General features: G+C 44.9%; 1 protein-coding gene across 1 annotated transcript in view; it reads left to right on the top strand.

Annotated features, from left to right (window-relative positions):
- Positions 1 to 12,207, top strand: part of LOC117503576 (midasin-like) — a 207,212-nt gene that overhangs the window by 32,237 nt on the left and 162,768 nt on the right. The window contains exons 20-21 of the mRNA XM_034162836.1: positions 101 to 214; positions 319 to 466. Of these exons, the coding sequence (XP_034018727.1) occupies positions 101 to 214; positions 319 to 466 (262 nt within the window). The remainder of the gene's footprint in view (positions 1 to 100; positions 215 to 318; positions 467 to 12,207) is intronic.

The following is a 12,207-nucleotide window of genomic DNA, read 5'->3' as shown; positions in this document are numbered from 1 at the left end:
GAGATATCTGTCAGGAAAAAAAATGGTTTCTGCCCCCTCCTGGGTGCTACAGGAGTTTGTTGGAGTCATGTGACCTGTGCACGTCACGCTGTGTGTTCAGGTTCACGGAGCTGTATGTGGACGAGCTGGAGGACCAAGCAGACCTGCGTGTTCTGGTTTCCGACTATCTGCAGTGCTTGAATCCACACAGGAACACCGTCAGCGGAATAATCAGGTGAATCCACCGTACTGACGACTGTAATGAAAAAACTCTCCAGTGTTCATGGTTTTGTGTTTTGGAGTAAAGTATCCTTAGTCAAGGTTTGTGCTTTTGTGCAGTTTTTACCTGGCGGTGAGGAAGGAGGCTAGCTCGCGTCTTGTGGACGGGACGGGTCACAGGCCCCACTATAGTCTGCGGACTCTGTGCAGGGCGCTGAAGTACGCGGCAGCAAACCCCTGCAAGAGCGTGCAGCGCTCGCTGTATGAGGTAAGAAGCTGTAAGGATCAATCAGTCTGAAATTCTCTTCAGATCAGTCAGAACCTGCTGGTAAACCTGTTATCAGTCCATCGGCCCACCCTCAGATGGACCTCTGAGCCATCACTGGTGGGTCGATCCTGCCGTCCTGAGTTGGCACTGCACCTTGAGGCGTGTGCCGAGTCTGCTTAATAGTTGAATGTCTGAAAAGTGAACATTGTTTTGTTTTGGTTTGAATCCCCCGGGGACACCTGTCTGTCCCTGTGGGTTTGTGAGGTGATTCATTGTGTGTGCGTCTGCATGTCCCCTCCACTGACCGCTTCTCTGCTTCATCTTTGCAGGGCTTCTGTCTGAGTTTTCTCACACAGCTGACCGGAGTTCCCACCCTGTGGTCCAGAAACTGGTTTGTCAGAACATCCTGACGGGAAACACCAAGTGTCTCAAACAAGTAAGGAGGGAAACAAAAACCCCACTGTCCTGGTGCCTCACCATCCCGCTGGAAGTCTAAATGCAGATATATGCATTGATTTATTTAATACTTCAATTTCAATTTATTGTCATTTATATAGCACCAAATCACAACAAAGTTGCCTCAAGGCGCTTTCACACAGTAAGGTCTAAACTTACAAACCCCGGAGCAAGAACACAGGCGACAGTGGTAAGGAAAAACTCCCTCTGATGATTTGAGGAAGAACCTCAAGCAGACCAGACTCAAAGGGGAGACCCTCTGCTTGGGCCATGATACAGACACAATTGACAATACAAATATACAGGAAATGTTGCCGGTGCACAGGACAGGAGGGTCTCCAGCACAGACACCACACCCATCTCTGGATGGAGCTGCACCTCCAACAGAGGAAAAAAAAAACAGAATCAGTATAATTTGTCAGCATTAAACAATAAGAAGAACAGAAGAATACTAAGGTGATCGCCGGCCACTAGCCCTAAGCTTCACTAACAGACCCAGAATTTAGATAAAGTTGAGGCCGCGGCACGCTCCGTTTACTAATAAAATGAATTTAACAGGGTAAAAAGCACAGTAACATACTATACCAGTATGCTAGACATGCGAAAGGGAAAATAAGTGCGTCTTAAGTCTGAACTTGAAAGTCTCCACAGAGGTCTGACTGTTTTATTGATGCAGGGAGATCATCCACAGAACAGGGATCATACTATACGGAACAGTTTGAAACAGCCGCTTTGTTGTTGTGGTTGTAAAGATGTCGGTGCCTTGAGTTGAACGTTAGAACTGTAAACTGCTGCATATTTTCTCACTGTAGCGCCAAAGAAAAAAAAATGTGAGTTTATCAGAAAAATCCACATTTACCTCAAATACACTCAACAAAAATATAAACACACACTTTTGGTTTTGCTCCCATTTGGTATGAGATTGAACTCAAAGATCTAAAAACTTTTCCACATACACAATATCACCATTTCCCTCAAATATTGTTCACAAACCAGTCTAAATCTGTGATAGTGAGCACTTCTCCTTTGCTGAGATAATCCATCCCACCTCACAGGTGTGCCATATCAAGATGCTGATTAGACACCATGATTAGTGCACAGGTGTGCCTTAGACTGCCCACAATAAAAGGCCACTCTGAAGGTGCAGTTTTGTTTTATTGGGGGGGGATACCAGTCAGTATCTGGTGTGACCACCATTTGCCTCATGCAGTGCAACACATCTCCTTCGCATAGAGTTGATCAGGTTGTCAATTGTGGCCTGTGGAATGTTGGTCCACTCCTCTTCAATGGCTGTGGCGAAATTGCTGGATATTGGCAGGAACTGGTACACGCTGTCGTATACGCCGGTCCAGAGCATCCCAAACATGCTCAATGGGTGACATGTCCGGTGAGTATGCCGGCCATGCAAGAACTGGGACATTTTCAGCTTCCAAGAATTGTATCCTTGCAACATGTGGCCGTGCATTATCCTGCTGCAACATGAGGTGATGTTCTTGGATGTGTGGCACAACAATGGGCCTCAGGATCTCGTCACGGTATCTCTGTGCATTCAAAATGCCATCAATAAAATGCACCTGTGTTCTTCGTCCATAACAGACGCCTGCCCATAACATAACCCCACCGCCACCATGGGCCAACTCGATCCACAACACTGACATCAGAAAACCGCTCACCCCACACGACGCCACACATGCTGTCTGCCATCTGCCCTGACAGTGTGAACCGGGATTCATCCATGAAGAGAACACCTCTCCAACGTGCCAAACGCCAGCGAATGTGAGCATTTGCCCACTCAAGTCGGCTACGACGACGAACTGGAGGTCAGGTCCGAGGACCCCGATGAGGACGACGAGCATGCAGATGAGCTTCCCTGAGGACGGTTTCTGACAGTTTGTGCAGAAATTCTTTGGTTATGCAAACCGCTTGTTTCCAGCAGCTGTCCGAGTGGCTGGTCTCAGACGATCTTGGGTGTGAACATGCTGGATGTGGAGGGTCCTGGGCTGGTGTGGTTACACGTGGTCTGCGGTTGTGAGGCTGGTTGGATGTACTGCCAAATTCTCTGAAACGCCTTTGGAGACGGCTTATGGTAGAGACATGAACATTCAATACACGAGCAACAGCTCTGGTTGACATTCCTGCTGTCAGCATGCCAATTGCACGCTCCCTCAAATCTTGCGACATCTGTGGCATTGTGCTGTGTGATAAAACTGCACCTTTCAGAGTGGCCTTTTATTGTGGGCAGTCTAAGGCACACCTGTGCACTAATCATGGTGTCTAATCAGCATCTTGATATGGCACACCTGTGAGGTGGGATGGATTATCTCAGCAAAGGAGAAGTGCTCACTATCACAGATTTAGACTGGTTTGTGAACATATTTGAGGGAAATGGTGATATTGTGTATGTGGAAAAAGTTTTAGATCTTTGAGTTCATCTCATACAAAATGGGAGCAAAACCAAAAGTGTTGCGTTTATATTTTTGTTGAGTGTATTTTAGTTAATTTTCCATTTATGGTCGTAGCAGAAATGAGTCGACCAGTTTTGTTTAAAAAAAAGTTTCTCAAATTCTTTGTCTTTTTCAGTTAATTGATTTGATAGAGATGTTTTATTCATGTGTTTCAGACCCTGAATCACAAGAACATTTTCCTCAACTTATCTTAAAAAGCTCGTACATTAGATCCACCATCTATCCAACTATGTATAAACGCACTGAATTCAGTCTGTGTGAATCTTCATGAGAAAAGCAATTAGCATAAATATCTTACAAAATGACAAATGCAGCCTGCCCACTTATGTCACAGATGCCCAATCAGAACACTGGAGGAATTTTTAATAATTGGAGACTGACGTCCTCCTGCCAAAGAAAAAGTCTCATGTTAACACGGTAAAAATGAGACCCGCTGGCCCCTGTTAAGGTGGAGGAGGGGCTTATTCTGTGGAAGCCCCCCAATCCACGATTGACTTGGAATGCTGAGACGCTGAGGTAAGCGGCTAACTGCATAATCAGTCGTCTTTAAGTTCATTTACATTTAGTGATGGATCCTGTCAGAGCTCCCACTGTAGCAGTTTATCTTCCCCCCGGATAACTTCCCCCACAGGGGAAGCTGTCCTAGGATATCTTACCCCCACCCCACCTCACCCACCCAAATATCCTGCCAAACTTCATTTTGGCAGGATATGTTTGTCAGTATGTATGTTTGATTGTTTGGAATCATTGTATTTTTCACCTTGAACTCGCTGTACAGCTCACAGGTTACATAGAGCAGCTCTAGTAAGGTACCTTTCAGTACACAAAAGGATGAAGGTTGCACCGGAACACTTTTGAACTTTCACCTGCTCAGTGGCAGCAAGAAGCCAATTTGCTTTCTTATTGCTCCGCCCAAGTACATTAATTAGCTGGTTAGCCCACATTGGTGTTTGCATTCTAAATCAGTAATGCACATGATTAAATTAACTTTTGTTCTGTGTGACAAGATAACCTTTAAAAACATCTAATAATACAGCCCTCAAAAATGTCAGAGTTCTCCTTTTAAAAGGTAAAGTGGCTTTTTGGAGCATCATTGGTATTTTGGGCGTTACAGTTTGTGTCCAGGAGGATGGCAGTGTTGTCATGCAAAAAATAAATTTGCTGTGTATCTTATGCTAGTACTTTATGCAGCATTTCTTCTTTCCTCCAGCCCATCCCGGGCCCCCTGCGATGGACCTGTGTGGAGGTTGAGGGCTACTGGGTGTCCCAGGGGGACTTGGAGCCGGCGCTGGACCCCAGCTAAATCCTCACCGCTCCGTCAAGCTCAACCTCCGTGACCCTTGCCAGAGTGTGTTCTGCGGGTAGGAAATCTTTAGTCTGGGGTCGATAGTCCAGGACATTTTTGAACCATGACCCTTGCTTTTAACTCTCAGGCTCAGGCTGCAGAATTCTCTGATCCAATCAGATCAATTCATTTGAGTGACTGGTGAAATGATTTTTTTTTTTTTTTTTTTTTTTTATGACTGTGGCCCATTGGAGGGACGGAACCCCAACGTTGGACACCACTGTTAGATGCTGCTGTAATATTAAAGGTTTAGTCCAGGAGCGGTTTTTAAATAAACCACCTCTGGCCTTGTGTTGATACATCTCAGGCAAAATCCCCCCCAAACCTTTTTTTTTTTTTTCCCCCCCCCCCAATAACTCTTTAATAAGGTCCATTTGCTCCAGTCAGGATAGAAGCAACCCCCGCTGAGCTGATAACAAAATCAATACGTTTTCCCCTCAGCCCCTGTTTCCACCTCACAGAACTCATCCAGTGCTGATCAGGGCGAGACGGTCGGTGGGAAGACCCAGCCTGATCCGCTGGCTGGCTTGCAAGCTTCCAGGGACCCTGTGCGTGCGCACTAACAACCACGAGCACACCGACATCAAGGAGTACATCGGCCCTGTTACTCCTCCTCGCAGACGAGCGGGGCCAACTGGTCTTCAAAGAGGGTACGAAACCACAGTATGCACACCTGTTTCCAGGCAGACCATCCACGTCTGAGCCAACGCCCGCTCACAGTCAGAAATGAAAATAAATCAAAGGAGCATGAAACCTATCAACTCCAAGTAGAAATCAACAGTGTCTTTCTGGAATACGACAACAATATGTCGTAATTAAGAGGAAGCTTTGTGTGTGTGTGTGTGTGTGTGTGTGTGTGGTGCCGCCAAAAACTCCAGTCCTGCCTCACAGTCCAACACCCTGCATCGTATTCATTTTATCATCTGCAATACGTGGCATTAATGTCATAAAACTGAATTCATAAAACTTACTTAGATGATGGTCTTTACTTTTGTGTGACAGAATGCCCCCTGGTGGTGATAGTGTGAATTCATGTATGTATATTTGTCCTGCACAAAGTAGAGATGATGATCGTTATCATCCTCTATGTAAGTGTATGACTTCAGGGGTTTTATTAACTTATTCTCAAACCGCTGCACTGGACAAATCATCATTTACAGACCTGGACTGCAGAGGCCAAGCAGTCATACAAAATATGAAATATCTGATCATTAAAGTCAATTTTAAAATGTAACTGCTGAATATTTTTTCATGACACAACCACAGCATAAAGATTTCCATGATCAGTTGAATAAAGTTATAGAAAGGTTAGAAAAGACTTTTTAGATTACTGTTGAGCGGCACCATTTAAATGTATGTTTTCTTGTTGTTTCTGTGCTTGCCCCATTTGTTAAAAAAAGTTTTTTATTAATTGGGGGGTGAAACAGTGCACTACCTGCTACCCCAAATGTCGCTGCGGTTAATATGTGGTGGATAAATGTAACAACAGAACACATTTTCACCTGCAGGAGTTCCTTTCAACGGGAGCGAGAACGGACGCGTCTGCTTCTTTTACAATCACAGTGATATGGGGAAAACTTTGGGGTTCCTGTGTACATCTTTTGACTAGTTTGTGCACCCCCCCCTCGCTGCCCCTTAATAATAACTAATAATTTGTATTTATACTTCACATTTCTTAGTACGTTTCACAGTCAGTTCATTTATTTATTTTTGAAAGTGACTCTGAGCTGCTCTTTCCCAGCAAGCGCAGCAGCGCCCCCTGTCTACCTGTTGTGTGTTTGTACACAGTTAAGGTGGAGGATAAAAGAATCTAAAGTAACATAAACATATACATCGGCTCAGGCAGCCAAGTAACTACTCACCGACAAAATTACATCATGGCCTTCGAACTAAAGCACCAACTCCTCAGATGGACTGTGAGAGCTGCAGGCGGAGAGCTGCCTCATGAGCAGGTTCTCGTCATCGTCTGTTATACAGCAGAAGAAGACAAACGATCAGTTTGACTAATTTACCTGATTAAAACCACGTGACTGACTATGCCACTCTCCATCTTTTTTTCTCATCAAAAATAAAATTTCTGTTTTGTGTGTTGCTGCTGCAGCCAGAAAAACCACAACAAATGTACACAGACATTCTGCCATGACGAGGCTTCCCTCTTCCACCCCCTAGTGGCAGTCTGCACTCTCACAGGCGCACACATACCTCAGTTCTTTGAAAGGAGCTCATCGAGTGTTTTGTGTCATTGCAGGCGTTCTGATTGATGCCATGAAGAAGGGATACTGGATCATCCTGGACGAGCTGAACCTGGCCCCCACCGACGTCCTGGAAGCTCTCAACAGGCTGCTCGACGACAACAGGGAACTCTTTGTGGCTGAGACGCAGGAAGTCATCAAGGCTCACCCCAGGTTCATGCTGTTTGCCACCCAGAATCCTCCTGGTCTGTACGGCGGCAGGAAGGTGAACTGCTAATTTAAATAGTTTTTTTTTTTTCCCCTTGATGTAACTTCAGATGAGTTCAAAGACTTTACAGGCAGAAGAAACATGTTTGATGTGATTTTGGCTCATTTTTACCTAATTGAGCCTGCGATTAAAAGATGAAGTGGCAAAGATGAGCTGGTGTCCGTTCAACCTCCAGGTGCTCTCGAGGGCCTTCAGGAACCGCTTTGTGGAGCTGCACTTTGACTCACTGCCCAGCAGCGAGCTGGAGATCATCCTCCACCAGAGGTGCAGCCTGCCACCGTCTTACTGCAGCAAGCTGGTGAAGGTCATGCAAGACCTTCAGGTAACGCCACGCTCTGCTTCCTGTTTACCAGCTAATCTGGACACCTTATTTCAAACCATGTTTGTCCACTGTTGGTTGCTTCTGGTTTTGCTTAAAGGCATCTCAGCAGTGCTGTGTGACCCTGGAGATGTTAAAGGTGTTTGCTGATGTCAGCTGATCAGGTTCAAACACAAATCAGAGCAAAATTACTGAAGACCTTTTGGTTTTCTGATTGTAAAACAAGATGCTGCATCAGTTTTAGTGTTGTTATTTAAAGTTTCTCGAATCTGAGGTCCAGTGCTGAAGGTACCTGACTCCTGGTAGGTCAACCAGCCAGAGAGCATCCAGAGGAAACCTAAGGCCAGGAAGGTCACGGAGCAGGACACGTTTGGCCTGACTGAGACCATGCATCCTCTGGGTTTACCAATCCTAAAAGTTTTTTCTGTTCCAGTCCTTACGTCGGGGGTCGTCTGTGTTTGCTGGCAAACATGGCTTCATCACCCTCAGGGATCTTTTCCGCTGGGCAGACCGCTACCGGCTGGAGGAGCAGACGGAGGCGTCTCGGGACTGGCTGCAGCACCTGGCTGACGATGGTGAGCTCCAACACCGCTCGCCGTCAACACCACCCTTCCTTTTTAAACCAGACCTTAAAGTACCTGTGATCTCGGTCAGGTACATGCTGCTGGCAGGTCGTGTCAGGAAACTGGAGGAGGAGGCGGTCATCCGATCCATACTGGAGAACCACTTCAAGAGGACGGTGAACCCAGAAAACCTTTTCTCTCAGGAACAGGTCACCACTCAGTTCAGTAAGTCCCCCTGAGTCCCACCGTAATACTTCAACAAAATAAGTCAACTCCTCCAAATCTAGAGGGTCGTTGGACTCGTCTCTCAGATGAACTAAACATCAGTGCGGAACAAGAATCCGGCTGAGGGACCGGAGACTCTATTCAGCTTCATTTTGATGGATTGTGACGACTTTATGACAGTTTATTCACAGAATCTGATCCATCACGTGGGGCTGGGCAATAAAACCACCACGATAAAATTTAACTCTGTTTATAAATAAACTTCAGAACGCCTGCAGTGTTTCACTGACACATCAAAGTACACAGAGTGTGTGAATGTCTGGTTCTAAACCTTGTGACTAAAGTAGAGTTTTTAGCACTTTGTGGCCAGCTGGTTGTCCAAATTTGAGACTTTATCATGCTGTTTGGACTGTGTTTGTGGTGTGAGTTAACCCTCTGGGGTCTGTGGATGCGTCACCACATTTTAAGTGTACTTTTTATCAATAGATCAGCGACAGAACATTGACATTCTCAGCTATAATATCCATCTCTCCTCTAGATAGTCTTTGACTCGCAGCCAATCGTAGATGCCTGAGGTCACATTTGTTATGTCTCCTCCCTGCACTGTTAGTGGCAGATCCTCACTAAAACACCAATGAACTCTAAAAGAACAATCCTGTCAACTTAGTCTTACAGAATAGCTGTGGAAAAACACACGTGGAGGGATGGTCTTTCTCAGGATTGTTGTAATTTTTTTTCAGCATCAGTTTTCATTGTTAATGGAATTTGCTCATCTGAAATGGAATTTGACATCAAGCACACAGGTAAGTAATATTGTTTTACAAATATGCTGTTTTGAAATGTTCCAGATCTTTGCCATGTAGTTACCAGTGGGTGGCACTGCTACCCTGCACTGCACATATTTTCATTCATTCATTTTCGATACCCACTTACTCTAATCAAGGGTCTGTGCATGTTTATTTTTCTTAATTAATTGTATGTTTTAAAGTCTTATTCATATATTACACAATGTTTGTGACCTAAAAGCCTTGGTAAACCCATTTCTAACACCTAACAGTTTTTCCACATGAATAAAAGTGTATATTCATGAAAGAATCCAAGAATTTCTAAAAACGCGTCATAATTTCAGGTTTGGGTCCAAATGTATGCCTCACATTCAGAAAGCTGAAATTGTTCTGAACATTTTGTTACGCAACACATTATACTGTATAAAAAGGAAATTGCTGAAGGTCTGGTTAAAATTGAGAAAATGGCCTTGGACCTCAGAGGGATACAGAACGGTGGAAGTGGTCACATGTTGACGTTGGTGTGTTTTGATTGGCAGGTCCGTTCATCGACAGCATTGCTGGTGTTCCGGAAAACGGTCATTGTGGCTGTTTTCTTCTTGGTTACAGGGCATATAGCTAGAGGAGGCAGAGGTCACCCTTCCCCCCAATTTGCATAAAGTTCCAATTTTAAAGCAATTTTTTTTTATTTACAGACATATTGCCAACAGTAATGATCATAACAAATGTATTTTTAGAACTAAAACATCTTTTAGTCAGATTACTTTGTATCCTGGTTTTGTTACTACAACTACACTTAAAGTGAGTTGATGAGATGTGGTGTGGGACAGACAGCCGTCTTCATTTAACTGCTTTTACTGTACTTTCATTCTGCTCTGTGCAGTATCTAGGAAAAGTAGATCATGATTGTGTACCAGCAAATACTTGCTAAATTTGTTTGGTCGGGAAAGAACTCCCTGACTGGGAGTTTTGAGTCATACCTTCTAGAAACTAAATCCCGGCTTCCTGCAGGCAGAAGCTGTGAAGAAATCAGAGCTCAAAGTTGGACAAAATGCTTTTGCCAAAACTGAAAAGGTTTAAGTTTAGATCTGCTGGATTTCAAAAACAATTAAATTTTGAGCTTTTCCCAGAAAACTGGTTTGGGACGTGTGACTTTTTTTTTTTTTTTTCCGAACTTTACTCAGAACTTGGTTAATTTCTTATGAAACGGCCCAAAATGTTTTTCTCCTGCACTGATTGTCAGAGCACTTCAAAGGGAGGAACGTTTAGTTTTTCCATCAGTAATGTGAAGATGAATGTTTGCTCTGGTTTCTGCTTCCTGCAGGCGCAGCACTTCTGTCAGCGCTACCAGCCGGGCATCGTGCTGACGGAGCTGGAGGCCGTGGTGGGCAGAGTGACCGTGGCTCGAAAGCAGGCTGCAGCCGTGCAGCTCAGTGGGTCAGTGTGTCATGACCTTTGACCTCTCTTTATGCCATGTTGCTGTACCAACATCTGTCTGATGGAGCCGCAAGTAAACACGAGATTGATCCAGACCGGCATTATGGGAAACCAAATCCATCAGATAGCTGCCACGAGTGTAAATTTGCGTCTTGTCTGTTGACTGATTGATTTGAAACCAGGATCCTCTCTGATGTTCTGCCACAGAAACTGTTGTAATGATCCAGGAAACTTAATATTCCAGATTAATAAATGGATTAGATGTCGGTGGTTGTTATATCTTGACATTCTCAGATGTTCCTCTGATTCTGTCCTGCTCTCTAACACCACATGTCTGCCTCATCACCCCTTCTCCTGCACTCCCTTCACTGCTCATGCCTCAATGTCACGGTCTGTCTCCCGTCAGTCTTTTGAACCTGACCTTTGACCTTGATTCTCCTCCTGACTGGGTGTGTGTGCGTGTCTGATCGTGGTGAACAGGGACAAGCAGACGTTTGCTGCCACTCGTCCATCTGCTGTGCTTCTGGAACAACTGGTTGTGTGTGTGGCCAAAGGTGAACCTGTTCTTCTGGTAGGAGAGACAGGAACAGGAAAGACCTCCACGGTGCAGTACCTGTCCCGAGTCACAGGTGAGCCCCGACTTAGACCTCCAATAGTGACACAGATAGCAGCGTGGAAAGCACCACCTGATTGTCTGGAAAGAAGCACAGAAACAGACTTGGTGCATATTTGAGGTGAAGCAGAGCATAAATATGCTTTTAAAATACGCTGCGGGTGATGCGCGCAGGAACCAGAGAGAGCCGCTGAGTCCATCAGCCCTGATCTGATGAAGCAGAGTGAGATGGAACGCAGACTGAAGACTTTGGTTTAATTGAATCAATACAGATCAATCAAAAAATGTGCCTGATTCCTTATTCTGCAGACTTTAGCGTCACAATCAGTTCTGGGAAATCATGGATGGATGTGAAAGCAAGATGTGTGATTGATTCCTGAATTTGCACACTTGTCACTGTGGCTTTACTGTTCAAGAAATAAATTTTGGCGCTTTTTTTCTGTTGGGTTCTAAATGTTGATTATTCTCATTTGTCTGTTTTGTGCAGGACACAAGTTACGGGTTGTGAACATGAACCAGCAGAGTGATACTGCCGACCTGCTGGGAGGGTGAGCGACCACGCAAACTCTGTTTTTAAGTGGAGAAAGCTCCTTTTTACCCCCCCTCTTTTTTCCTGACACTTTAGTACCAGCACAGTGTTACATGTCACCCTCAGGGTGACACTCACACACACACACACACACACACACACACACACACACTTTCATAAGTTCATCATATTTCACATTTACAGCAGAATTACAAACAGTTTCATCTTTAAGATTTACAGTCAAGGACATTAGGATATGTTGATAGACGGATTAGGATGGTGTCCGAGGTTCAGGGGGCGCTGTACTATGACATTGAAGAAAGAGCTGAGCCACTCCATTTGCACTCTGTACTTACGCTCGTCTCCTCACCTCTGGTCATGAACTTTGGGTAATGGCTGAAACAACAAGGTCACCGATACAGGCAGCGGAAAATGAGACAAGGACAGGGTGAGAAGCTTGAATATCTCAGAGGGACTCTGAGTAGAGCTGCTGCTTCTTCACATGTAAAGCGCCTTGGGGCAACTGTTTGTTGTGATTTGGCGC

The sequence above is a fragment of the Thalassophryne amazonica genome, chromosome 21, assembly GCF_902500255.1.
Source record: "Thalassophryne amazonica chromosome 21, fThaAma1.1, whole genome shotgun sequence".
In the NCBI taxonomy this organism is placed as follows: domain Eukaryota; kingdom Metazoa; phylum Chordata; class Actinopteri; order Batrachoidiformes; family Batrachoididae; genus Thalassophryne; species Thalassophryne amazonica.
The sequence above is the reverse complement of the archived record's forward strand: the minus strand, read 5'-3'. Positions and strand labels throughout refer to the sequence as shown.